At 33.3% G+C, this 26842-nt stretch overlaps 5 protein-coding genes across 6 annotated transcripts; 3 read left to right on the forward strand and 2 right to left on the reverse strand.

Moving 5' to 3' along the window:
* The first annotated feature begins 119 nt into the window (after positions 1-119).
* On the forward strand, positions 120-8456 carry LOC140047490 (rho GTPase-activating protein 19-like). The gene is made up of 13 exons (XM_072092531.1): positions 120-201; positions 933-1167; positions 1377-1460; positions 1728-1937; positions 2290-2543; positions 2765-2857; positions 4502-4603; positions 4815-4979; positions 5432-5551; positions 5832-5903; positions 6031-6174; positions 6422-6733; positions 6933-8456. The coding sequence occupies exons 2-13, from the start codon at positions 957-959 to the stop codon at positions 6963-6965; spliced, it is 1800 nt and encodes a 599-aa protein (XP_071948632.1). The 5' UTR covers positions 120-201; positions 933-956; the 3' UTR covers positions 6966-8456.
* A 957-nt stretch (positions 8457-9413) lies between these two features.
* LOC140048120 (anaphase-promoting complex subunit 4-like) lies at positions 9414-16782 on the forward strand. Its single transcript, XM_072093150.1, has 20 exons — positions 9414-9504; positions 9898-10040; positions 10139-10244; positions 10463-10688; positions 10798-10866; positions 10959-11064; positions 11212-11322; positions 11446-11529; positions 11628-11714; positions 11889-12073; positions 12271-12371; positions 12660-12711; positions 13545-13647; positions 13783-13839; positions 13937-14176; positions 14325-14419; positions 14769-14861; positions 15275-15547; positions 16086-16188; positions 16495-16782. Exons 2-20 carry the CDS (start codon positions 9930-9932, stop codon positions 16630-16632), a joined length of 2340 nt encoding a protein of 779 aa, XP_071949251.1. The 5' UTR covers positions 9414-9504; positions 9898-9929; the 3' UTR covers positions 16633-16782.
* A 32-nt stretch (positions 16783-16814) lies between these two features.
* On the reverse strand, positions 16815-22541 carry LOC140048121 (polycomb group RING finger protein 3-like). 2 transcript variants are annotated; one of them, XM_072093151.1, is made up of 10 exons: positions 22379-22541; positions 21678-21865; positions 21255-21393; positions 18802-18904; positions 18343-18439; positions 18124-18179; positions 17896-17961; positions 17516-17721; positions 17175-17261; positions 16815-17085 (listed from the first exon to the last, which is right to left on the reverse strand). In XM_072093151.1, exons 1-10 carry the CDS (start codon positions 22511-22513, stop codon positions 17029-17031), a joined length of 1134 nt encoding a protein of 377 aa, XP_071949252.1. In that variant the 5' UTR covers positions 22514-22541; the 3' UTR covers positions 16815-17028. The 2 variants fall into 2 exon arrangements, with proteins under 2 accessions (XP_071949252.1, XP_071949253.1); XM_072093152.1 differs by having other exon boundaries at positions 22375-22501.
* Positions 22542-22594: 53 nt separating this feature from the next.
* Positions 22595-23900, forward strand: LOC140048123 (HIG1 domain family member 2A, mitochondrial-like). The gene is made up of 2 exons (XM_072093153.1): positions 22595-22797; positions 23165-23900. Exons 1-2 carry the CDS (start codon positions 22632-22634, stop codon positions 23335-23337), a joined length of 339 nt encoding a protein of 112 aa, XP_071949254.1. The 5' UTR covers positions 22595-22631; the 3' UTR covers positions 23338-23900.
* An 84-nt stretch (positions 23901-23984) lies between these two features.
* On the reverse strand, positions 23985-26183 carry LOC140048126 (uncharacterized). The gene is made up of 4 exons (XM_072093161.1): positions 25996-26183; positions 25399-25573; positions 25048-25229; positions 23985-24934 (listed from the first exon to the last, which is right to left on the reverse strand). The coding sequence occupies exons 1-4, from the start codon at positions 26161-26163 to the stop codon at positions 24773-24775; spliced, it is 687 nt and encodes a 228-aa protein (XP_071949262.1). The 5' UTR covers positions 26164-26183; the 3' UTR covers positions 23985-24772.
* Positions 26184-26842: the final 659 nt, after the last annotated feature.

Genomic DNA, 26842 nt, shown 5'->3' on the forward strand with positions numbered 1-26842 from the left:
CATAAAAAAGGTCAAGAAAATGTCATTGTCTTCGCCATTTCTGACCAATCAGAATACTTTACATGGTTGGTTTGTCCAATCACGTTAGCTCTATTCAAATGATTTCGTTTGGATACAGATTTTAATTTTCATCATCTTTTTATCCGCTGTGGAGAATCGTATTGTTCATAATTTGTCTGTTTTGTCTCAACAAACTGAAAGGTATGTTTATTATATATGCTTCTGCATAATATATTACGAAATACTATAATTTACAATATATAAGAAACATTATAAATTTCTATGATATTAACTGCTCAGTCAGGTTAAAAAGAAGTAAAATGTGCATGATTACCACCACCAGCCGGCCAGGCATGCAGCAGCAAAGTAGGCTTAGGCCTAGTAGGCCTAGACTAATAGTAGGCTAGGCTAGGCCTATAGCTAGGTAGGCCAACAAATAATAAGGATGGCAAGGCGCGACTGAGGCGGTCCCAGCTAGGCATTGGCCTTCACAACAAATAAAAAAGGTTTCCTCCTTTTTTATTTATTTTGTACTTAAAAAAAAAAACAAATATGAGGGCCTAGCTAGGCTAGGCCTAGTTTTCGTAGGCTAGCCGGTGATCCTAGCTAGCTAGATAGGCCTTAATTATTATTAATAATAATATTAATAAATAAACGTTTTTCTTTTCCCCCTTTTCTTTTTTTTAAACATAAAATAGCCCATCCTAGGTAGGCTAGCTCTTTTTTAGGCCTGCCACCTATTTGCCTCTGATTCGAGAAGTCTTGTATTGTAAAAGTGTGCTATATCGCAAGCAAGCAAGATGTTCATCAGCATCCAAGAGGATGATGTTTATCAATCAATAATTAATATAATATTGTTTTTTTCTGAAATAAATAACATGAATTGTCCATGACTGGACTTTGATTAATTTCTTTTTCTTCACACGTTCAAGTGCCCAAGTACAATAATATACATCATGTCTGGTGGACTTCTGTGTAATCCTCTGCATTATGTAGAAGTGATGAAACACAAATATCCTGAGAAGTTGACCGAGTGGTGTTGTACTGAGTTGTCGAACTTGCTAGATTTCAATGGTCCAGAGGGCTTAGGACAGATATTAGCTGGAAAGGTTGATGTGCGACAAGGAAAGACTATTGTAAAGAAATTTCAAAAGACTAAAAAAAAAGGTAAAGTTATTAAATTAACAAAAAGTTTATATAAACACAAACCACCCTACTTATTCATTTACCAACCCACCTGTCTACAAACAAGTGATTGTGTGTGTTTGGCAAATACTGTAAATACAAATAATATATACATCTATTTCAAGCCAATACTATACTATTAATGGTACACATTAACTGAAATTTAAGTTTAAAATATTTTCTTATTACAGCGACTAGTACAGGCATATTTGGTGCACCTTTAACAGAGGAAGGTTACTGTCATGCTCGGATGTTGATTGAGTTTCTAAAGCAATGTAAGTCTGTGTTATAAATAATAATTAAATACTAATTTATCTAGTTAAAAAACATTCTATATATTGTCCTTCAAACCCATTTTTATTATTTTTACTGATGTTTGTAAGAAAATGACTATATTTTAATTGTCATATATTGCAACTAGAGACTGGAGGTTTCGTGTACAGTACACAGCATCCATGATTTTCAGATTAAAATGTACAGTAGTAGAAGCTGTATTCTTCATGACAGGTGGTTCAACTGTTTGTATTTATTGTGCCCCACAGATGTAACAAAAGAAGGTATATTTCGTGTTCCTGGCAATTCAGAGCGGCAACGCTTACTGAAAGAGAAGATTAACGCTGGTGTGGTGATTGATTTGGACAGTGACAGATTCACTCCACATGATGTCGCTTGTGTACTCAAGTCATATCTTGGAGATTTGCCAGAACCTTTGCTAACTGACAGACACTATACAGCTCATGTGCAAGCTGCAGGTTAGATTTTTTTTTATTAAAATTTAATTTTTTGTTTAAATACTTTAACTTATCAGTAATTCTGTTTTGTATAAAAGATGGTTGTTTGATGGCTAATTACAACTACAGTTTCTAATAGTTGGTTTGTATGACAAATTTCAAGTCATAGTTTAAATAAATATTAAGTTCCTCCATTGAAAAAGAATTAATGAATACGGCATCTACTACTATTAAAATAATATATTGGGTTGGGTCAACCGGCTCAGCTACAGTGATTAAGTTCACTTAGGTTGACCCTGGTCTCCCCAATTTTAGTTTTGTATATACTGAAATAGACCAAATACTTAATGAAATGAAATATGTTCTCTATCAGAATTAACATACAATATGCATAAGCGGTTCAAGAGTAGTGACCCTGCTATGAGAGTGAAGCTATATGAGAAACGCAATAAAGAACATGTAATGGCCATCACCAACCTGATGCTGATGTTACCAGTCAACAACTATAAGCTACTGAAAGACCTACTGGATCTACTTCATATTGTCACAGAGCAACACGAGTTTAGCAAGATGACTGCGTTCAACTTAGGAGTTATGTTTGCTCCTCATATTCTTTGGCCTAGATATGTAAGTTTATTTTTGGTTGTTATTACCTAAGACATTAAAATTCGTTTTAAGTGGTTAATTTTTCCACAGATTAACACAAGTTTAGCACAAAAAAACATGGTAGTGATATGACATCATCGTGTCTATATATGGGCACATCACATCTTGTTGTCACATAAAGTTTGATAGTGTAGACAGAGCTTTAAAGACAGTAATATTCACATTGGCAATTTCCTTTTCAGTTTACAACAGAAGATGTTCGAGACCAGGACTTTGTAAACATGTTAAATTGTGCTGTAGAATTTATAATCAAACATTGTAATGAGATTTTTCAGGTAAGTTATAACCAGCACAAATTATGATAAAAAGGGTTATATTTGATTTAGTTTCAGAAACCAGTAATAACATTAATTGTTTTCTTTAAAAAGAAACGATATACAGTCAATCAAGAGTATGACATTATTCAAGCAATGAAATACTGACTATTGTGTCTTGTGACTTCTTTGATAATAATTTGGATTATCTACAGTCCCAATATTCCGCATTGTATTATCATTTTATTATTACTAATTATGATGTGTAGTCTGATGGAGAATTTGTAGGAACAAAATAAGAGAGTGGGATTAAGTATACTTCAATTGCATTAACATTTACCAAAGTCTTGTGTCGAGATTTAACCTAAATGTAAGGGGTAGGATTATACTCGAGAATGTGAGGATTATACTTGGTTAATACAGTATTAATAATTTATGTAATTGTGTCACAAAAAAATATAAAAGTTTCGGCTTATTGCTACAGGTATTTTAGAAAAAGATTCACAATATTCTTTCCATTGTTCTTTGCACATCTTTTAATTTTGCACATTCTGCTCACCATTTTATACATACTGTATACTTTAGGAAGCACCAGAACAACTGATGTACCCTCATCTTTACTCACCATATCTGGTCATATCTCCTGGCCCAGACTTAGTGGTAATGCCTATGGTGGCAGATAATGTAGGGTGGTTGGTGGATTGAGGTTGATAATTAGAAATAGTATCTAGTGCAATTGAAAATAGAAAATCAGTTATATCTTACGGATATTTCCACTTGATGGTTGAATGACATTTTAAATATTACATTTTGGGTACACTTTCACTGCATGATGATATAGTTGATGGTACAAGATAGGGTAAGTTTGTTATGGTACTGGGAACTTATGGTAATTAGGGAGGTTTTGCAACCTTACGATAACGAAAACGGATACGTCACACATTTGTGAAACTTTTGAGCTGATCCCCATTTCATATTCGTAAAGCGTATTCGTGTTGACGAATATTACCAGTCATATTCATAACTACAAAACGAGTATAGTTTTTGATCTATTTTGCACATTTTGCATTTGAATCAGGAATGATTCATGATTATAATATAATTATACTTTTTTATAATTTACTAAAATTCCAGGTCAATTTTGATAAATAGCAATTTTTAAAGTCCTCACTCGCCTTGAATTGATGTTACACCAGGCCTAGGCAGCCAAGCGCCAAGCAACACGTACCTGCGCTTCGCTCAAATTTACCGCAGTCATATTTTGGACGGCGCCCTCAATATTTTGTTGCCATGCGAAACAGATTTTTACTGGCTTACGAAAAACGAATACGTGTGCGTGACGTATCTGTTTTTTTTCCTCGTATTTGTAAGATTGCGAAAACTGATACTAAGTTACTAACTGAGAAGAGAAATGTGAAACTGATATTTCACATCATAGCATATCTTTTAGAAAGGTTGGAATTGATTTCAAATGTTATTTTATATACATATTTCTTTGTATTTGTATGTATACTTTATTTAAATGCTTTCAGGATTCTAAGAAACATTATTTTCCTTTCGGTTGGTTGGATTTGGTTTAAAGTGGTTACTGTGTTTGTAAGTCGAGTATACCATTTTTGAATGTAACTTTATTTTAATATGATTTCTGATGTTATTTTGTTGTAGGTTCCTACTCATATCAAATTACGTTGTGAGCGGTATGTAAAAAGTGGTGGGAAAGAATCTGCTATCCAAGACTGCTCAGAAGATAAAGTGTGGAACACAGAGGTACTGTCATTGCCCTAATATAAAATTGAAAATGTAAACAATTAAAAGGTTAATTATTAATTTAATAATATTTATTTACAGTATGTATGTATGGTATAGCATTTCAGATTCATTTTATAATATTTTCCCAAGTATATTACTTTAAAAGATTTATAGGATGTATAATAATAATATTAATTATATTAAGATAAATAAAATGTTTGTTTTTTAGATGAGTAGTGATGGAATGGATGGTAAGCTTGCAATCAGTGGGCCACAGTTAGCTACTGTACAAGTGAAGAATGAACTAAATAACACTGGTGATGCATTATCACAACTCTACAATGAAGTTCAATCAATGCCCCCTAGTGCCAAAAAAAGAAAACTGATGAAACAGGTTAGTGACCTTTAATTAGAATAGTAACTATTCTCCTGATCACAATAGTAAATTGATGTGGTCGTCCTTGTCATGACCACCATCAGGGTCTTTGGTTTTTATATATTTAGGCAACTTGCCAACCATAAGCGAAATAATTCACAATCCTTCTCAATGGTAATCTTGTTCACAAGACAAACATATACACCAGATGCTCTACATAAACAAGTCTTTGAGAGTGGAGTTGTAATTTGTCAGTAGACAAAATCCTGACATGACATTATATGACAGGATTACAAGCATCATAACCACCAAGCCACATCTCCACTATGTCGTGCTTAGTGTCTCCATGGAGTAATAATTATTACTCCATAGTGTCTCACAGCACTCTACCAATTCTCATTTTAAGGTTCTCAGTGTGATTACCAACTTGGTTCTTAATATCAATGATATTATCGTGTTTTGTTTGTTAGTTTATGAAGAATAGCCACATGCCTGGAACACCAACTAGAATTCAAACAGATGCTGATGTGTATGCAAGGGAGAGACAACGGAAACACGGAAGAAGCCGATCATTGGGAGAAATTATTGTTGTAAGTAATTATTGTATTAAAAGAATTACAGCAAATCATGTAGTCTATTTGATTCTTGTTTTCTATTTGTGTCAAAGTAATTATGTTAATAATTTTGTAGAATAAATTGATTATCTTTATAAAGAGCTTTGGTTGGCCCCAGTTTAAACTTTAGATTACCTGCTGTCCACCATCAAAAGAACCCAAATCAGAGGCTTACTGACAAGGAACTGTCATAAAGTATTTGTATTCATATGTTATAATGAATTTCTTAATTTTTAAATAAACGATATTTTTCTAGAAAAATATGGAAAATCGTTTCTCAAGTAAAAAGAAAAGAGCAGCACCTCCACCACCAGAGAATCATGAAGAGGTAAATCTTTCACAATTACTTCCTTGTCATATTAACAATATATTTGATCATCTTGTGGAACATTCATTGTGCAAAATTGGACCAATACTGCCAATTTATGTTACCTATATTGGTTATTTATCTACAGGCACGAAAACATGTCCAAACAGAGCGTAAAGTCATGAACGAACTAAAATCACAACTCTTCAATCTAACTCCAGAAAGCTCAGCACAGACACGTACAATTAAAATTACTCGTACAATATACCATGATACTTCAGAAGAAAAAAGAGTGAGATAACCTTTTGTTATGTAATTCATCATGTGTAATTATTATATGATAAATATTTTATATATTATATTTTACAGGAGTACTAACAATCTGGATTTAGTGTAGAACAGGGAGGGAAGTTAGTTAATAACAATGATGTATATCCGAAACTGGGGTATTAAAATTAATTATATATTGAAGATGATGACAGCAAATAAATTTGTTTTGTCAGAAACGAAAATAAAATCAATTTCTGTTCCATGTCTAGATAACGAGAAGCTCATCAAGCCCACAATCTCTTCAACATCTACAGTCACAGAACAAGAAAAACGCCAATGACTCGCCCCGTACGAGACGATACAAAGCCATTCAAGCACGAAAAGAAGCAAGAATGAAGCCTCAGCCTGCTCCAAGAATAATGCCACTAAAACGCGGCAGCAGCTCGTCATCCGTCAATCGGCCGGTACCTGCACCGCGTACATCAGTCAACAGTCCAATGAAAAGGAAGAACAGCGATCGGAGAGTAGCTAACACTAATGGAAGTGGCGAACGACAAAGGTTATACAGTACTAGAAAAATGGTATGTACCTACCACATCTTGATAAAATGATACATTTGTAACTACTGTTTAGATATTAAATACAATTATGGAAACTTAGCATAGAAATTGTCTAAAGACTGAAGAGTATTTTGTTAATACTGTATATATACCGACAAAGGTTATTTGCTACTTTTACACTTAATAATAGTTATTAATGATTTATTTAATTTTTATACAGAATACAAATAACAAAAGAGTTGCGGGTATTTGAACATACAGAAGAATGTGTTGAACTTATTCAACACACTGCTGAAGTTAACCAGTTAAAAAAAAAAAGATAAATGGTGTGCTCAATTTTTACAATATCTGTATACAGACTTGAGGTTATAGAAGACTGAAACTTATTATCCAAGAAAATGACAGTGCCATTACATGTTAAGGGTTACAGGAACTAATACAACAAATTAATAGTAGCTATTCCCATCATGCTTAGACCTAAAGGTTATAACATCGGATCAGAATAAAAAGAAAAGTATTCTATACAGTATTTGGTAGTTTGTACAATGGTTGTGCTAAAAATTCAAAAGAAAACCAATAAATAAGTGTGTTTTAGATTGCTAAATAAAAGCGGTATGATTTTAAACATTAACAATTATCCAAATGTTAAGAAGTGTTATATTATTGTACTGTATTCTAATATCAGTTATAAACTTTGTTATAATTCCACTGTTTGAATTTATTGTAGCATATTGACTGTTTCCTTATTGATTTAAAATACAGTTCTCAAGACAATAATGAAAGTTAAAACTGACTGACCTTAAACTGTTTAGATTTTAAACTTTCAATACATTATTACTGTAAATAATTACAATTTTATCTATTGGTATTTGCTTAGTGCATTGTGATTGAAATAACACAGTAGCTAGGCTGCCAATATTTATTTTACAAAATTTATTTTTTAGTAGGAATATGATTTTATTGATTGAATATTTATATTGTGTGTCAATGCTTTTTAGAGCTTTATTAAATGGGTTTTCAAATATGTACTTTTTTAATATAATTTTATGTAAAAATATGAAATCTGTTTTTGTGTATGTAAATGTTTATTCTATTAATTTTATTATGCTTTAAAAAATCAAATATTTTAAAATTTGTTTTATTAATCTTTAAAGATATATTGTCCCCCTAAAAATATATTTTTTTGTTGAATATGTTATTTTAATGTCACATAATAGTTATTCACTCTCACAAAAAATTGGGTCTGAAAAAATTTTATTTACCTGAGAAAAATGTAATTTAAAGCAAAAAATGGTCAAATTGTCTGGAAGACAATGAGTTTTTGGGTAATTTAACTGTTTATTTTGTCTTTTTATAGGTGAAATAATTTTTTTCCCCCGTTTTTTTTCTTATGGAAGTGAACAACTTCATTAAAACTGCAAAATGGCCTATTCAAAGTCCGATTTTAAAATCTTTATTTTTCATGATTTTGGGGGACAATACATCTTTAAATTATTTTGTTAATTTGTTCAGACTGTCAATATTATGTGTGCAGTTTTGTATATTTTTTTTAAAGATTAGGTTTTTTTTATTTACTCATTTTTATAATAGGCAGTGGGTTTTGATATTGTAAAAAAGGGCAAAAATATAGTGGGCAAGGAATTAGAATGCTAGTAAACGTAAGTCGGTTTAGGACAATGTTTTGTGATAATGTTTCTTAACATTCTTATGTTGTAAATATTATGTAAATAAATACATTTATAACATCTACCAATTAATTTATTTTGTTTAAATAATGTTTGTGTTGCAATTTTTTTTAAATAATTATAAAATTGTTGCGTTTCATACTATTTGGTTTTGAGTTCGAGCAAAGAATATAATATCACAAGAATGAGTATTCCGCGATTTTTGCATGAGAAATTTGTAACAGAGAACTCCAGAGAGTGATGCCCGCCCTCATAAGGGCGGATGTATACATACTAAATAAGACTTGATTTAATAGATATTATACATGTCACATTAAATAGAATTATGATAATAGTTTTGCAATTGTAAACTATTTTATAATACATATTTATTAACAAACTAGTGTACATTCACTTTTACAGACAATTATTTACTAACATGCTAAGGTAGTTCACAAAAAAGGCCTAACACAGCAACACCAAAAATCAACAAATCGTTACTCAGCACGGCCTATTCTTTACCATTGCCGTGTACTACTCTACGCCCGGTAAATTAAGTATTGTTTTTATGATATAAATTAGTATAAAATACATGTTATTATTAGGACAAAATGTTAAATGTCATTAACATTTATTTGTTTTACCAGAAACAGGTTAAATATAGGAATATTATTAAACTATCCTACGTGAAAACGCGTAAACACCAACACTCCCGGTCACGCTATCGTAGCGCCCGGTTGATAAAGCAAACTGTTTATACGGCAGTTTTTACTAAATAAATTGCATAAAACGAACAATTAAATATCCAAAAAGTATTTAACATGATGTTGGCATGTAGTTGATAACATTTTTTATCATGAAAATACTACCGGTGACGGTCCAGCCTTTGATTAGTGAAACCGTCACAAAAAGTCACTTATGGCGGCGCCCTACCACATGGACAATATTACTGTTACAGGGAAAATCGCGGATTACTCATTCTTGTGATATTATATTCTTTGGTTCGAGTCAGTGATGCATGAAGTGTTTGAATTTGAATGTTGATGTCGACGATGAACTAGTAGGCCTAGAGTTAGTGTAGTAGTGTAGTGAAAAAACATGTGTTCTCTTTTTCTGCTATGAAAAAAGGTTTATAAAATAGTGTTAATCAATTATTAGTAGAGTATTGTGTTTGTGTATGTATATTTAGGAAAACGATGCAATATCAACATTACTTTTCCTAGTATTAACTCTCTGCGTTTAGTCTAGTAGGGTAGGCCTAGAAAATTGTCGGTAGAGAGGCTACACAGCCTATAAACCTTCCACGCAACAAGTCACTATAAATGGTCGCACACGGTTATGATGGTTGGTTCGTACCAGCCAGATGATGCTAGACAAAATTTCAGCATGCTTTAGTAGAGGGATTTTGGTCCTATCCAGTTTAATTTAAATTCTAAATCAAGGTTGTTTAGCCTATATATAAAGGTTAACTTTTTAAAATGTAATATTAATTAAATATTAATCTCTTAAATTACTAAAAAGGTGTGCTAAAGCTCTAATGACAATAATTAACGATGCCGCAGTACTTTCGTAAATTGGAGGAGAAGAACCTCTCTGCAGAGGTAGTCCAGATGAAATGGTCTCCCAAAATGGATCTTGTAGCTCTTGCTAATATACAAGGAGAGGTAAGAAAGTATATACTGTAATATGCATAACACTTCTCTCATCATGTAGACATTATATTATGCTCCATCTTCACAATGCAACTTTGGCTTTTATTTAGGTAGTTCTTCATCGACTTCAGTGGCAAAGGGTGTGGTCACTGCCGGTACCTGCAGAAGATACCAGTAAAAGAGTCACAGCATTAGCCTGGAGACCAGACGGTAAAGGTTAGTCAATGAAAGGTGGTGTCGTTAATTCTTCTATACCGGCATGTTCCATTATTTAACAAAACATCAACTATTAATTGGTTTTCTATTATTCAAATTATTTTCATTTATTCCTACAGTTTATGAATGTTGGTGCAATTTATTTGAACAAAGTACAGTAACAGTAAACTGTACATTAATAATGTGATAAAATGTAATTTCTATTTCTAACAATGCAGTACTGGCTGTAAGCTACTCAAGTGGCAAGGTCCTTCTATGTGATGTTGAAAATGCAGCCATCCTACACAAGATGGAGCTAGGTGTTGCTGTGGACTGTATGGAGTGGATAAATACAGATGAAAAGACAAGCACTAAAGATGACAGTTGTCAAGACACTTCACAAAAAGACATCTTTCAAGATAATTCTTATACATATTTACCAAAACTTGCACCTCTTCCTAAAAGGTATGTCACATGTTTTACAGAACGTACTTAAACATCAACAAAGTAGTAGTGTATCTTGATGTGTGTTACCTACATTTTTTTCTTTTAATAAATATAATCTTGTTTACAGTTACACCACAACCAGTAGAGGTACAGCAAACGATGTGCATGACATCAAAAGATTACAAGGTCAAGAAAGGTCAGTTGTTTTCTAAAATTTAAGTGAAATTTTAAAAGAAGTGACCTGGTGGTAAAAGTTTGTAAGCAAACACTTATTTTCTATTATTGTAGATTGAATGTACTGGTTATAGGAATGCAAGGTGGACGTGTCCAGTTGTATGCATTTGGCATTGCACCAGTTGGTCAGCTTGATATGAAGGACTGGGACAACACACAAGTAAGATAACTTAAAGTTCATAACCTTACCTTTCCAGAGAACATTGTGACATACACACAACTGATTCTGTCTCTTTGTACCTCACTTTTCTGTGCTAGCTTTTGTTTTCACATAAACCCAGTTCATGATGAAACCATTCTGTTTCAGATCCCTAAAGTGATGAAGTCAGTAATGTTGTCATCAGATCTTCATACATTATGGATGTTGATGGAACAAGAGAGTGATGATGATACAGCTTGCAATGGTGTCCTAATATCTGTGAGTTGCGCATCAAAGTTCACAATAATAATTTGCATATTAGTTTATGGCTGTGATGTATTACCTCAAAGCACTGGTTTCTGGTAATTGCTTTAATATATTTTTTTTTTTCCTTTTCTGTAGTGCAATTCAACACTGTTATCATCGCGGCGCACTGAAATAGCTCAGTTGTCTGCCAGGTACGGCAAGATCTCTTCTCTTATGGAGGTAACATCTCTTTTGTATCAGTTTTTATTGAAATATGAAATATTATATCAATCTAATTTTAAAGAACTTTTAATAAGATAAATGTGTTTATTTTCTAGTATTTGAACCAGACAGTAAAATCAATGTCGGAAGCATGGGAGGATATATTGCTGGAAATGGAGTCTAAGTTGAATAAATATGCTGAAGTATGTAACTAAAATAACTTTCCGTAAAACAAAATAGTAATAAATGTATTGTATGCTATACAAGCTAAGTTCTTATGTGAGTGCATACTTGGCTTGTACCAGATATATAATATTTAATAAAATTGTCTGTAATATAGGATATCAATATCATAATAAATTTATTTTTTATTCCAGACAAAGCCTACACCAGGCACTGTGTGTGATGATTTTCTCCAGCTGTTAATGTGGGGGAAATCCTGCCAAGAACTTCAAGCATTCCTACTTCATGAACTGACAGAAAAGGGCTTAAAAAAGTTAGGCCACTCAGTTGAAAATTCATATTGTAACATACAGAAACTCATCTTAAAACACTTGCAAAGGTAAAAAGTCAACATTGTTCAATTTGTAAGCTTAAGCCACAGCCAAATAAGAAGGTACCAATCCTGCTCCCTCTCGCCAAAGCTTGCGGTACTGTCTGAGTACCAATACATCAGTACAATTAGCTACGTTATCTAAATTAAGTGTCACAATCAGGTCACAAATTGTATATTTAATTGAGTTTTCTTTTCTTTATAAGTGTTGGCCAGATGCTGTTGTTCCACTTGACTGAGTTAAAGGGAATGTCCCTTTGGTATGATAAATATGGCGTATTGGGTTTATCACCAGTTTCAGTTCAAGGTAAACAGTTAAATGTGTATTTAAAAATGCGGAAGAACAATTATAAAACACATCACAATAATTTGATTACTGTATTGTTGATATAAAGTTTGTGGTAGAGGATGATCGAAGTGTATCGATCAAAACGTCAAGAAACTCTTCTCTCTTTTTTTCAGAACTATATACATGTGGTGTACCATAAACTTTATATCAACATATTGATTTTGCCATGCAAACCTTCAAACAAAGTATTGTTACTATTTATATTATAAATTAGTTTCTTAAACCTGTACTTGTTTCTTTTTTCAGATGCTATAATTTCTCTAGGTTCTTTCATGCTTAAAGCAAATGAACTGCTTCAGTGAGTATTAAAGGGTGTCTAGAAAACTCAGATCTACAAAACTCAGATCTCAGATATATCTGAGTTTTCTAAATCTAGAAAACTCCGATATCTGACTTTTCTAGATCTAGAAAACTCAGATATCAATATCTGAGTTTTCTAGATCTAGAAAACTCAGATATCAATATCTGAGTTTTCTAGTTCCAAAATGGAACTAGAATATATTTGAAATACTACACAGTATTATACGTTTTCTTACTAATAATAATATTATTGTAACGTGTAGTAGCAGCCTAAGACTTAAATCATAAAGAAATACAGTACACACCTTTTAAAATTTAGGCTTACAGTAGCATTTAGGCCTAGCTAAGCAAACTCAATTCAAGGCTCAACGTGTGGGCGGTATCGCGAAGAGAAAGAGAAAATAACTCGTACATATTCCCAACTTGGCTAACTCGTACCTCAACCAACTCGTACATGCCTCATTTTTAAGCCTACATTTTAACGGTAACATCCACTCTATTTTCTTTATGATTTCAGCCGTAGGCCGCTTCTACATGTTACAATGTTAGTAAGAAAACATATACAGTAATCAGTTTTAATAATTCTCTAGTATTTCAAATGACCTACCTGCTGATTAATAATGGAACGATCCAAATGACCTACCAACCAATCAAATGAGTTTATATCTGAGTTTTCTAGCTATAAAAAATCAGCTGAGTTTTCTAGATCGAAGTTTTCTAGACACCCAGTATTAAATGCAAATTATAAAGTTAGCTGGCCAATTCAAGTTTTGAACTGTAGTACATTGTAAAAGGTCTTATTTAATACACAATTTTATTTTTTGTTAATAGAGTTATAGATTCCAGTTTGACCAGTTTTAAGGCTTTCTTTCGTTGGCTTTATGTAATCATGATGAGATTAGCAAATGAATCCGTCCCATCAGCTATCAGTAAGGTAAGTACATTAAATTATAATAATATATTAAGCCAGTGTAACAATTGATTTTAACATCAAAATATGAGGATACTAAATATATGTATTAAAAGTATATTTCACTATGTTTAATGTCTAAACATTATTCTCTTTCAGATGAATCAGAAAAATGTGAACTTTGTTGCAGACTTTTTAACTGAGAACTTTACTGATGTAAGTGATTTCAAGTAGATGTGCTTATTGTATACGCGTTATTCATTTTATTGTATTAATAATATTTTACTAAGTGGTATATTTTTTAATAATGTAGAATCCAGAGAAAGAAGGAAAAACATCAGGTTTTACGCTTGAACGGGTTGGCCAGTACCTTAAAAAAGAAGACTTGCAGTTAGTAAACGACATCTCTAATAATGACTGGTATTCGTTTGTTCAGAGCACTCCAATTATGAAAGAGAGCCCTCTATTGTACCCACATCAGCCAACGAAATCACTCATTCAGCTTCATGAGCAGCTGCAGACTGCCATGAACACTGCTCTCAATAGACCATCAGTTAGTAAAAAACCTTTTAATTCAGCTTTTGTTTTATTTTAAAATATAGTGAGATAAGTTTGCATCTTGTTCTTATATTTTAAAACTGTTGACAATGTAATGTTAATTAATGTGAGTTTATTTACTTATTGACAACCTGTTTTTTTAGACAATCATTGGCCAACACTTACAATGCAATAAATCGTTTAAACTATACAACAGTTTAAAGAAAGAAGAAACAAAGACATCAAGGCCAGTTTCACGGTAAGTATTCAAAGTAGTTTGTGACATGCAACTTGCTGGAGTTACTTTTTTGCCAGTGTAGAACACAATGGAGAAGCAAACCAAAATATACATATTATTAATGTTAACAGACTGGGTGGAATGTCTATTATGAAATGTGTAGGACCTTCAGTAGCAGTGGTAGTGTTCTACACTATCTATCATCTAAAAATGCCTTTCAACGTCTTAAAGATGAAATGTATTTAAGTAAGCCTTTGCTCCATGATCTTGCACAGATTGTCGTTTACATTTTAACCTGTGTAAAACAGAACTGTTATATTGATAAATAACTAATAAGGTTATTAGTAAATAAGTAAACATTTTGATACAGATACTGTGTTGATTCAAACCAAATGTACATAGTTATGCTATCGCAAGTCCCATCAGATTGCCTTTACATAATCAGACAATCACAAGACGAAAGGTATGCTTTGATAATTATTTATCTATTATAGTATTTGTAAATGGAATTTTGAAAATATCTGTCTTGATGATTTTTGTTAAACTTACATAGTAGCTTAAAATTAGTGTACATTATAAAATCAAAATCATCATTTATTTTATCAGTGTCAGGATTTTTTCTAATGACAACTCCACTCCGATAGACTTATAATATTAGACTTTGTTTATGTAGAGCATCTTGTGATCAGGTTTGCTATTAAGAAGGATAGTGCATGAATTCGCTTATGGTTATCCTTGGCAATTTGCCTAAATATAAAAATCTGATACGATTTAACTTTTGATTATCTGTGGAATCCAACTTGTGAAACTAAATGTCTTTGTAATAATATTACAGTAGTAAATGCATGTTTTAAGTGTCATTCTCATTTTTTGTAGTTCTGATATTGAATTCCTTAAGCTGTGTGTTGGAACTCTAGCCGAGTCATCTCTAAACACCAGTACCACATCAGCAGCGATATGCAATCAACACCAGATTGTTGATGTCAGCTGCTACGATGATACCACATTGTCATTACTACTTCAAGAGATTAACAGTAATCAGGAGGCTTTATCTGTACTTTGTCAGCTCAATCTTGGAGCATTAATTGACGCTGAACAATTTGTTAAGATGAGTTCAGAAGATGCTAATTATATGCTGCAGAAAGATGTGTATGTTGTTTCTGTTTTAAAAAATATACTATACTATTTATAACATATCCAGTGTATCTTGATTGATTTTGTATCCCATAATAGAGAATGACCAAAAACTAATTTTTTCAAGGTCTCATCTTTAACATTTGATTCAAGTAAACAGCATATTAATTTAATGAAAGTTTACTTTTGAACAGTTTTACAAACCAATGTTTTTGTTCGTTGAATGGAAAGAAAATGTTTATGAGTTGAAAGCCTGACTGTCCTATAGATAGAACATTCATTATTTATGTTACAATGGCTCTTGCAATAGTGCTGCTTAACAATCTGCTCTTTGGCTCTTGCAATAGTGCTGCTTAACAATCTGCTCTTTGGTTTACTATGTTACAATGGCTCTTGCAATAGTGCTGCTTAACAATCTGCTCTTTGGCTCTTGCAATAGTGCTGCTTAACAATCTGCTCTTTGGCTCTTGCAATAGTGCTGCTTAACAATCTGCTCTTTGGCTCTTGCAATAGTGCTGCTTAACAATCTGCTCTTTGGTTTACTATGTTTCAGGGTATCTATTGATGCCGGGCTTTATATCACACAGTCAAGGAGACTGGAAAACATGAAAGCTGGAAGATTTGCCGTCAGTGGGTCAAGAAAGGTTTCTTGTGTGGTATGTATACTCTAGGATGGGATTTCTTATTGTAGTGAAAGTGACTTTAAGAGCAAATTTTAAAATGTTGATGCAAAATAATAATTGTTGAAATAACCATGGTGACTTTTCACGTATTCATGTTTTTTTTATAATATGTTATGATATGTACTGTAGTGTACAGAAAGCACATTTATATTGGACAAATAAATGCTGTTGACAGCACCACATTTATTCATTTTTAAATGTAATGCTAATAAATGCTGTTGACAGCACCACATTTATTCATTTTTAAATGTAATGCTAATAAATAATTTTTCTCTTCAGGTTTTCTCAAATTTCCGACGAGTTAGAATCTTTGATATGGAGACGGAGGAAGACAATGAAGATGAAAGCTGTGATGCAAGTGCACTGGAAGCAACGAGAGAAATTGAAGAAGAAAATAAAGAAAACATATCCGGCTGACACTTAATTTACACCTGTCAGTGTCACACTCGTATAATCCATCCTTTCTCTTAATAAGATAAATGTATGTGTTTGAGATGAAAGCCATTACTAACATGAGAACCATTTCTTTGTGTTCGATGTATAAAATCAAAATGTATTTATAATAAAACTTCATTGATAACTGTTTACAAAATGTGTACAGATTTCCATTTAATGGGTTATATTCCAAAAAAAATTAATTCTTATTTGTTTAATTTTATTCATTCTATTCTTTTAATCATTATTAGCTTGACGTACATTTCGGTCTAGATAACTTATCATCAACCATTAAACATTAACGTTTCATTCTACTAATGTTAACCATTGCTGACCATGTAATTTCCATAATCAGAATCCATGTCACTCCATAGTCTTTCAGCTTATCTTGTTATTGATGACAGAAAAGCTGTAGTAAAGTGTTATCAACGCTTCCTAGATTAAAACAAAACAAATTTTGCGTTACTTTTATTTCTACAAGTGTAGGGACAGTGATGCTAGTAATACTTGTACGAGTAACTTACCTTTTCAATATTCATTTCATGTATAATACTCCACAACGTTGTATGTTCTTCAATAATTTCGTCGTCTTCACTGCACACAATATCCACCTGTATTTAAAATATAATGTTGTAGTATATGTGAACTGCTAATGTATGTGTGTAGGTCAGTATACACATAAGTAGAGATAGACATTGGTATGCCGAAAGAACATTCGTCACATATGTCATTTAGTCAAAATTCATCTGTACAATAGATAAAACTAAGCCAGGACCTTGGTTGGTCATAGCATCAATCAAGGGCTTATCTCATCGTTGTAGAAGTGCATGGACTGATGATGCAATTATTAGGAAACCAAACTTACTATAATATCATCACTTAATGAAAGCTTTTTTGTTAAAAACCGCTGTAAATGTTTGATGGTGGCACGACCTGGAACGCGTACAAATTTCTTGGAAAGCGGTTGAATGGGCCTGCATTCAACAGATGCACCTGAGAATTCCAACATCAGTGAAACTAACTCATCTACTGGACTAGCAGACCGAGTTGAAGCATGTTTATCAGGAGATCCTATAGTAAAAGAAAGATATTGTTTGGTAAGTGTACATCTATTCATAATCTAGTAAAATTACAAGCAAATGGCTCTCAGATGCCCTAATTCTTCTGATAATATATTCTGAGTCATTCTCCTGCCTCTCTAATGACACTGATATAACATACTAATTTAATAATCATTTACTGTACCTTCATTACTTTCAGGCATAGGTAGGTTGCGAGACTTGTAAAAGGCCACAGCTTTTAAATGTTCCTCTAAAATTGTAATAAATCAATACAAATATTAAATAAATTGGCAAAAATATTGGAATAAAATAATTTTCCAAATTGTATATTAATTTTTTATGTAACATTATTTTACCAATTGACTGGATTCAGCTTGTGCTGCTTTAACTAATAAACAATAATAGCAATTACCTTTTGGAATTTGTGGCAATATTTTATAAATGATATCTTGTTTGGTTCTGTCAAACCTGAAATATAATTAGTTACTCAAGTTTACAAAATTTTCTGATTTATAAATAAATTCAGCAGACCAAATCAAATTACTGTAGTCGCATTCATATTAAGGTGTAATGTCCAAGCTATTTGACCGCTCCATTATTAAAAAATTGCCATTTTACTGTTTAAACTTGCCTTATGTTACTCAATGGATTTGTTTCATGGATCAAAATATCACATACTGGACAAGTAAAATGTCGCTGGATATGAAACACAATGCAACTTTTACAAACTGTGAAAGAGAAATAGCCTTTATACAATGAATACAATATGATATAAAATTGTGTTGTCATAAATGGCATAAGATAAAATACTCAAGTAAACATAACATTTAAATCTCTATTACATAACATGATAGCTGATGAATATGTTTCTAAATCTATTATTATAACATAAATATTCTACCTGACATACGGTTACCAATAGTTTCAAAGACAGGTGTGACCATTAGGGAAGAGCCATCTAATTATACATAGCCATCCAATTCAGGGAGGGGTTTGGAAGTGGCTAGTTCTGCCCTACCTTCTTTAATGTTTTGTATTTCATACAAATTCTCTCATTTCAATGTACTCATAAATTGTAGACTTCACTTACAAGTGTGAAGACATTCTGTAACCGTGCTAGCATCAACAAGGTAACCACCACACAAGAAACAGGTTATATACTGGTTAATTGATGTCAACTTAACAAGAATTGGCTGAAAACAAACAAAACTAATTAAAAAACACAAATTTCTTTCTTATTGGTTTATTTTTCACATATTAATAATAACAATACATATAAATAAATTTCATTTATTTCGTCAATTAAAAACATAATAATACAATACAAAAAAACACCACCAAACCCATGACGGTGACAGGATTAAACAAAACCCATGACGGTGACAGGATTAAACAAAACCCATGACGGTGACAGGATTAAACAAAACCCATGACGGTGACAGGATTAAACAAAACCCATGACGGTGACAGGATTAAACAAAACCCATGACGGTGACAGGATTAAACAAAACCCATGACGGTGACAGGATTAAACAAAACCCATGACGGTGACAGGATTAAACAAAACCCATGACGGTGACAGGATTAAACAAAACCCATGACGGTGACAGAATTAAACAAAACCCATGACGGTGACAGGGTTAAACAAAACCCATGACGGTGACAGGATTAAACAAAACCCATGACGGTGACAGGATTAAACAAAACCCATGACGGTGACAGGATTAAACAAAACCCATGACGGTGACAGGATTAAACAAAACCCATGACGGTGACAGGATTAAACAAAACCCATGACGGTGACAGGATTAAACAAAACCCATGACGGTGACAGGATTAAACAAAACCCATGACGGTGACAGGATTAAACAAAACCCATGACGGTGACAGGATTAAACAAAACCCATGACGGTGACAGGATTAAACAAAACCCATGACGGTGACAGGATTAAACAAAACCCATGACGGTGACAGGATTAAACAAAACCCATGACGGTGACAGGATTAAACAAAACCCATGACGGTGACAGGATTAAACAAAACCCATGACGGTGACAGGATTAAACAAAACCCATGACGGTGACAGGATTAAACAAAACCCATGACGGTGACAGGATTAAACAAAACCCATGACGGTGACAGGATTAAACAAAACCCATGACGGTGACAGGATTAAACAAAACCCATGACGGTGACAGGATTAAACAAAACCCATGACGGTGACAGGATTAAACAAAACCCATGACGGTGACAGGATTAAACAAAACCCATGACGGTGACAGGGTTAAACAAAACCCATGACGGTGACAGGGTTAAACAAAACCCATGACGGTGACAGGGTTAAACAAAACCCATGACGGTGACAGGATTAAACAAAACCCATGACGGTGACAGGATTAAACAAAACCCATGACGGTGACAGGATTAAACAAAACCCATGACGGTGACAGGATTAAACAAAACCCATGACGGTGACAGGATTAAACAAAACCCATGACGGTGACAGGATTAAACAAAACCCATGACGGTGACAGGATTAAACAAAACCCATGACGGTGACAGGATTAAACAAAACCCATGACGGTGACAGGATTAAACAAAACCCATGACGGTGACAGGATTAAACAAAACCCATGACGGTGACAGGATTAAACAAAACCCATGACGGTGACAGGATTAAACAAAACCCATGACGGTGACAGGATTAAACAAAACCCATGACGGTGACAGGATTAAACAAAACCCATGACGGTGACAGGATTAAACAAAACCCATGACGGTGACAGGATTAAACAAAACCCATGACGGTGACAGGATTAAACAAAACCCATGACGGTGACAGGATTAAACAAAACCCATGACGGTGACAGGATTAAACAAAACCCATGACGGTGACAGGATTAAACAAAACCCATGACGGTGACAGGATTAAACAAAACCCATGACGGTGACAGGATTAAACAAAACCCATGACGGTGACAGGATTAAACAAAACCCATGACGGTGACAGGATTAAACAAAACCCATGACGGTGACAGGATTAAACAAAACCCATGACGGTGACAGGATTAAACAAAACCCATGACGGTGACAGGATTAAACAAAACCCATGACGGTGACAGGATTAAACAAAACCCATGACGGTGACAGGATTAAACAAAACCCATGACGGTGACAGGATTAAACAAAACCCATGACGGTGACAGGATTAAACAAAACCCATGACGGTGACAGGATTAAACAAAACCCATGACGGTGACAGGATTAAACAAAACCCATGACGGTGACAGGATTAAACAAAACCCATGACGGTGACAGGATTAAACAAAACCCATGACGGTGACAGGATTAAACAAAACCCATGACGGTGACAGGATTAAACAAAACCCATGACGGTGACAGGATTAAACAAAACCCATGACGGTGACAGGATTAAACAAAACCCATGACGGTGACAGGATTAAACAAAACCCATGACGGTGACAGGATTAAACAAAAGCAAACTGAATTGCTGTACAAATTAATAAATACAACGGGACTTACTTCTAGATCTATATTTATTTTTCGAAATTTGAGTAGTGGTTTTAGATTCAAGGCTTTCTTCAATTTGAGTGCCTTATTCTGTTGGTAGTTGTGTGCACGATTGATTGCTGACCTTGCTGTTTTATGAACATTTATCAATCTGTAATTAATAAGTCTCATATTATAAGAAGCAAAACACCAACACTTATATTCCTCAATTTCTATAAGTTTATAAATAAGCAGCGCTTCACATACTGTCACAACATTGGTTGAAATAAAAAGTCTTTATAATTTGTTTTTGTTTATTATGAAGTGATTATATTAGTATAGCAGTACTGAGTATAGTAAGTCATCCAAAATGTTAATATCTACTAATTTTAAATTCATGGTGTGTACAAACTATTTGGGTTGTCGTCATCTTTTGAGGTTGATTATTTATTGTACCTTTTATTTTGACTAGATGGCTGCTTCTTAGAAAATAAATGCTGCGATGGTTGTTCACTGGACGAAGTCCATGGGAATATAGATGGAATTGCATGTGGCCGGAGATAAGCTTTTCCTGAGGATGTCCGCCAAAATGAATCGTTTGTGAAGTGGTTTGAACATATAACGGTATAGTCTGCATTATAATACTATAAAAAAGGGGAAAAAATATGTAGGGCCTATCTATTTAATATAATCATCTATTTAAAAAATGATATTTTACAATTTGTAAACAACGAAAACATTTAACATTTTAAGACATTACAATAACCAGCCCAGAACTCTCTCTTGTTTGTAAATGAATACCTTCACATCAGTCAGTGTGCTTATTAATATTATTTATGGATAACTGGTGAAACGCCAGTTGAGACATTCTTATATGTTACGAATAGACTTCAGCATGCGTTGCATTTATGTCCGCTTCATAACACGGTCGACAAGGCCTGAACGGTAGTTCTGTTTCGCACCTGTCTTGTTTTACTCCAAATTTGATAACTAAAGACAGGTGCGAAACGGAACTGGCGCCCAGGCCTGGTTGATCTTGTCATGAAGCGGACATTAAACGCAACGCATGCGACATAGGTACTGTAGATAGGCCTAGCATTAGGCCTAGAGGCTTTCACGTTTCATTATACTAAAAGATTAATATATAAAATACCAGCCTCGTAATCAATTTTAGAAAGTGCAAGCCACTTTCTAAGGACATTTTCGTCTCTAGGAAATCGGTGCAATGATATATCTTTATTGCTTCTTTTTGATTTTTTGCAACCATGAATTCCACACACTCGCCATCCCATGTTGTTGTTGTTTTCTTGTTTGTATAGCGCCGGCCGTTAGGAGGCGCTATCAACTTTTTGGTTGCTTCAATTCCTTCGATATGGATGGTTGGTTTTCAAGTTATATAAATAAATCATCATGTCGTCGCCGAGTGTTAAAAAACCGGGTGAAAATAATGAATTTCGATACATTAATCAGCAACCACAGATGCCACCAGAGTTGTTTGATTGGGAACCAGTTCAACCCGAAGGTTTTAAAGAAAAATTTGTTAAAAAAGTTAAAGAAAACCCATTTGTACCAATCGGTAAGTTCTAGGCCCATCCATGATGATTAGTTAGTTAGCTGCAGGTACCACCACCAGAGCAAAAAAGAGTGACTGGGCTGCTGCTGGTGTGAAGTGCGTCCTTTGAGTTATCGTCAGACAAGAAGCCGATACAACATTCTTAGTTATTTGGCAGTTGTCTTATTATAGGCCTTCTAGATATTTTGTTTTAGCTATAGCTATTAATTATGACGATTTTCAAATATTATATTAAGATTAAATACATTACAAATACATCATATATGCCTATTTAATAGACCTAAAAAAGTGAATTTAGGCATTGTATTTGTATTCTCACCATACATTGACGTTTCTCTAACTATTCTGTAACATTTTAATTCTTTGATAGGATGCGGTGCTACTATTATTGCCCTTACCCTTGGATTAGTGCAGTTCAGAAAAGGTCAAACAAGGAACTCGCAACTAATGATGCGATTCCGTGTAGGTGCACAGGCATTTACAATTGGAGCTGTATTAGTTGGTGTTGCACTTCAAGCTTCTAAGGGAGTCAAGAGGACTTAAATGTCTACTGCATGTTGGGAATGCTTTGATTGTCAACTTTATGATTGAACTCATGGAAGAAACTTGAAAGTAATTGGTACATTGCCATCAGAATGAACAGCAGATTATACAGACATTCTGCTACAATCTATGGATATTCATTTTTTCTCCCAATAATATTGGAATTTTACAAATAACAAGTGGTGTTAGTGGCCTGTCAATCAGTGGTGGTGAACTGGAGCCAATCAAGGTTTTCTCTTCTGCCATGCATGACTTTACCTAGATGAGAACATAATTATGTCTTTAATTAAGTCTAGTTATGAATAGTCTTGACTTCATTTGAATATCATTTGCAAATATAGGTTTATAGGCTTCTACTAGAACACTATGTTAAGATAAAGTTCACTTTAGTAAACTTCCTTTTGACTTTAATAAGCAGAATACAGTATTATTAGTGAGTCAATTTATTGTGAGATGTGAGTGTATAGATGGTACTGTATAAACAAATTATCTTTTAGCAGAATTTTATTTACTAAATTTAAAGTTTGTGATGTTAGGTAATACAGTATTAATAAAGACTGATATATTGGAATAAGTGTTATGTTTTTTTAAATTTCATAACTTCATCAATCACTACACACAATTGAATGCTGTACCAACAAATACTTTAATACAGTAACAAAACTGATGAATGACTTATTACAGATATTAAATACATATTATAAATAGTATTTTTGATAAGATCTAAGATATTGTATTTACACTAATTTTTACCAACACTACTAAATTCATTCAAGCAAGTGACTTGATTCAAGGAACACACAAATGCCTTTTTAAAAACATACAGTAGTAATAAAGTACAGCACATTATAGTTTAACTGTGCAACGCAACACAACACAAACAAAATTGATATTTCTACAAATCTTGATATTTAACTGCAATATAGTTTTAGCAGAAAAAATCATGACATTAAACTTTTTTTGTTGTTGGACAGTATACAGTATTACATAAAACATGATTTCAATGCATGATGGAAAAACCAATAAAGTTTTAAATTATGAATACATATGGCACAAGTACAATCTATTTGCATTATTAAGAGCTAATTGTAAACAAAACTGTATACAGATAATATTTGTTACGTTTTTATTTTGTGCAGTACATGTTTGGTATCAGAATGGCAACACTGTTCACCAATGAATACAGTAGAACCCCTAAAGAGGACACATTTGGTACCCAACAAAGTGCCCTCTGGATATAGGTAGTTGGCTGTATGTTAAAACAATTCTACTCATTCGTTTCAGAAGTGTCCTCTTAATAAGAGTGATGCCTTGAATAAAGGTGTCGCAAAGGAGGCGTAATAATGTATTGATTTGCTGTTTTTTTAGGCTTAACATGAATGCGTTTCCAGTCCCAGAATACATCAATTACATACAGTATATCTATATTTTTCATTCACATAGTTGGTAGAGTTTCCATTAATTCTTTTACTCTACTCACTCCCTTTATTTCACCACCAACTGGCACTTGCGTCTCTATCAGATAAATTGCTCGATTTTCTGGTCCCACTTCAAGTTTAGTCTGAAGGTCATTTACAGATAACGCACCTTCTTTGTCCTAAAAAGAAAATTTTGTAAACGTTTCAAATTTGAATTTAAATTCAGTGGTTTTAAACTGTGTAATCTAAGTATGAGAATGCAACACATGATTTATACCATGATATACTGTACCTGTTTGTTAGCTACTAGTATCAATGGTACATTCTTTAGTCTGTTATCAGCTACTAATTTGTCCAACTCTGTTTTTGCTTCACCTAACCTATTTTTATCAGAAGCATCAACAACAAATACAAGCACTTGCGTTCCCTCAATAAAGTTTGACCAGTATGATCGTACATTCTCAGTCCCTCCAACTGCAAAACAAAACAAATTATATATTACATAAATATTCCAGCTTAAACTTAGACAAATATAAGAGACATATTTTAATAACTAAAAAAAGGAAAAAATTTCATTTTTATCTTCAAACTGACTTTTAACACTGTACAGTAATTCAATGTGGAAATATTTGGAACCACAAACCTTCCCAGATATTTAGAGTGTTTGTGTCAGTCTGAACACACATTACATTGAAGCCTTCCGTTGGTTTGGTATCATCTGGAGGTTGTAAGCTGTTTAGACAACCCAATAATGTGCTTTTTCCTGCTCCATCTAAACCAAGAACAAGTATCCTTTTTTCGCCTTCTTCTACACCTCCCTGCAAAGAAAATTGAGTGCCACTTCAATCACATAGCAATATACTCCTATTTCACTCAGAGCGAGAGCATTCATTATTCATTTTAACTGTATGTTTATAATCAGAACAGGGTCCAGGCAAATGTAGCCTATAATACTTAATAAAAAATAATAGTAATACTGTACTCCCTCCGGATCCCTAGCAGATAACGGCAAAATGCCACTGAACACGTTCTCAAATTTAGCGGTGAACTTATTAGTCGACTTAGCGCATGCGCATATCATCAAAATTACAGCATTAACGCTATCATTCGACAATATACAATACTGTGGACGTGCAAATTGAACAGTCCCTAATGTACGTCCTCCGATTTTGTCGATATGACATGCAGAGCACTAGGCCTAGCCGCCGGGGTGTTTTGTTGGGTTTAATAAAAAGTATACTTCATCATTGTTGATTGATTCCATATCAATTCCTCCTGAAGACAGGTTTCTGCGTCTTTGAATTTCAAACACTCTATATGTTGCTCCAGCTACTAAAGCTCCTGTGCCTAAAATTACAGCGGTTTTACGAAAGAAACTTAGATCTCGAAACCAAGAACTGAAAGCCATTTTATTTTATATTTATCAATATTGGAATACTCCCCTCTATTGTTCGAATATGTATGATAATGATATCATTAATCGATAGAGGGGGTTTAGCATGTTTTCTCATCATGTATGAATGCCGGATCTAAAAACATCGCTTGATTGATTGCAATAAAGTTTCATAATTTTCAATTCAAATCTAGAGCTGTGATAGACACACCCTGTCTGATCTTACAGAAGTATTGTCGATCCCCAAAAATATTTAAAAAAATGAATATTGATAAAATCAGACTTTGTATGATCCATTTTTGTATTAGTTTTAATAAGTTTCACTTAATTTCCCGTAGAAAAAAAACGAACAAAAATAATTACTTCACTTGTAAAAAGACAAAATAAATGGTTAAATGGCGAAAAAAACCATTGTCCAATTTGTTGTAATAACTATTAAACTTACTAATAAATATGTTTTAAGAATATATTTTCAGATGAAATAGGAGGGATCCATTAGAGATATATCTCTATGGAGGGATAGACTACCTATTAGCAGGTAACAACCTAATATGAAAGAAAATATTTTAATTTACTTTATATTATATAGTATGTATACTTTTCTGAAAAAAAAAACTTACGCAACATTTCACTACTTTTGTATTCCTTCTTCGTCCCCCTTTGAAAGCCGTTTGGGCACAAACTTTTGACAGTG

This window comes from Antedon mediterranea, chromosome 4 (assembly GCF_964355755.1).
Source record: "Antedon mediterranea chromosome 4, ecAntMedi1.1, whole genome shotgun sequence".
Lineage (NCBI taxonomy): Eukaryota > Metazoa > Echinodermata > Crinoidea > Comatulida > Antedonidae > Antedon > Antedon mediterranea.

Excerpts from the sequence above, each read along its gene's own strand:
- LOC140048123 (XM_072093153.1), top strand. The coding sequence starts at position 22,632 with ATGTCGTCGCCGAGTGTTAAAAAACCGGGTGAAAATAATGAATTTCGA. Across the intron at positions 22,798-23,164 it reads AAACCCATTTGTACCAATCG|GATGCGGTGCTACTATTATT; the intron begins GTAAGTTCTAGG and ends ATTCTTTGATAG.
- LOC140048121 (XM_072093151.1), bottom strand. The coding sequence starts at position 22,513 with ATGGGATGGCGAGTGTGTGGAATTCATGGTTGCAAAAAATCAAAAAGA. Across the intron at positions 18,180-18,342 it reads AATCCATTGAGTAACATAAG|GTTTGACAGAACCAAACAAG; the intron begins GCAAGTTTAAAC and ends ATTATATTTCAG. Across the intron at positions 17,086-17,174 it reads ATGAAATGAATATTGAAAAG|GAAGCGTTGATAACACTTTA; the intron begins GTAAGTTACTCG and ends GTTTTAATCTAG.
- LOC140048126 (XM_072093161.1), bottom strand. The coding sequence starts at position 26,163 with ATGGCTTTCAGTTCTTGGTTTCGAGATCTAAGTTTCTTTCGTAAAACC. Across the intron at positions 25,574-25,995 it reads AATCAATCAACAATGATGAA|GGAGGTGTAGAAGAAGGCGA; the intron begins GTATACTTTTTA and ends TTTTCTTTGCAG. Across the intron at positions 24,935-25,047 it reads TACTAGTAGCTAACAAACAG|GACAAAGAAGGTGCGTTATC; the intron begins GTACAGTATATC and ends TTTTCTTTTTAG.
- LOC140048120 (XM_072093150.1), top strand. The coding sequence starts at position 9,930 with ATGCCGCAGTACTTTCGTAAATTGGAGGAGAAGAACCTCTCTGCAGAG. Across the intron at positions 10,245-10,462 it reads CTGGAGACCAGACGGTAAAG|TACTGGCTGTAAGCTACTCA; the intron begins GTTAGTCAATGA and ends CTAACAATGCAG. Across the intron at positions 10,689-10,797 it reads CTTGCACCTCTTCCTAAAAG|TTACACCACAACCAGTAGAG; the intron begins GTATGTCACATG and ends TCTTGTTTACAG.
- LOC140047490 (XM_072092531.1), top strand. The coding sequence starts at position 957 with ATGTCTGGTGGACTTCTGTGTAATCCTCTGCATTATGTAGAAGTGATG. Across the intron at positions 5,552-5,831 it reads CATTGGGAGAAATTATTGTT|AAAAATATGGAAAATCGTTT; the intron begins GTAAGTAATTAT and ends ATATTTTTCTAG. Across the intron at positions 6,175-6,421 it reads ATACTTCAGAAGAAAAAAGA|ATAACGAGAAGCTCATCAAG; the intron begins GTGAGATAACCT and ends TTCCATGTCTAG.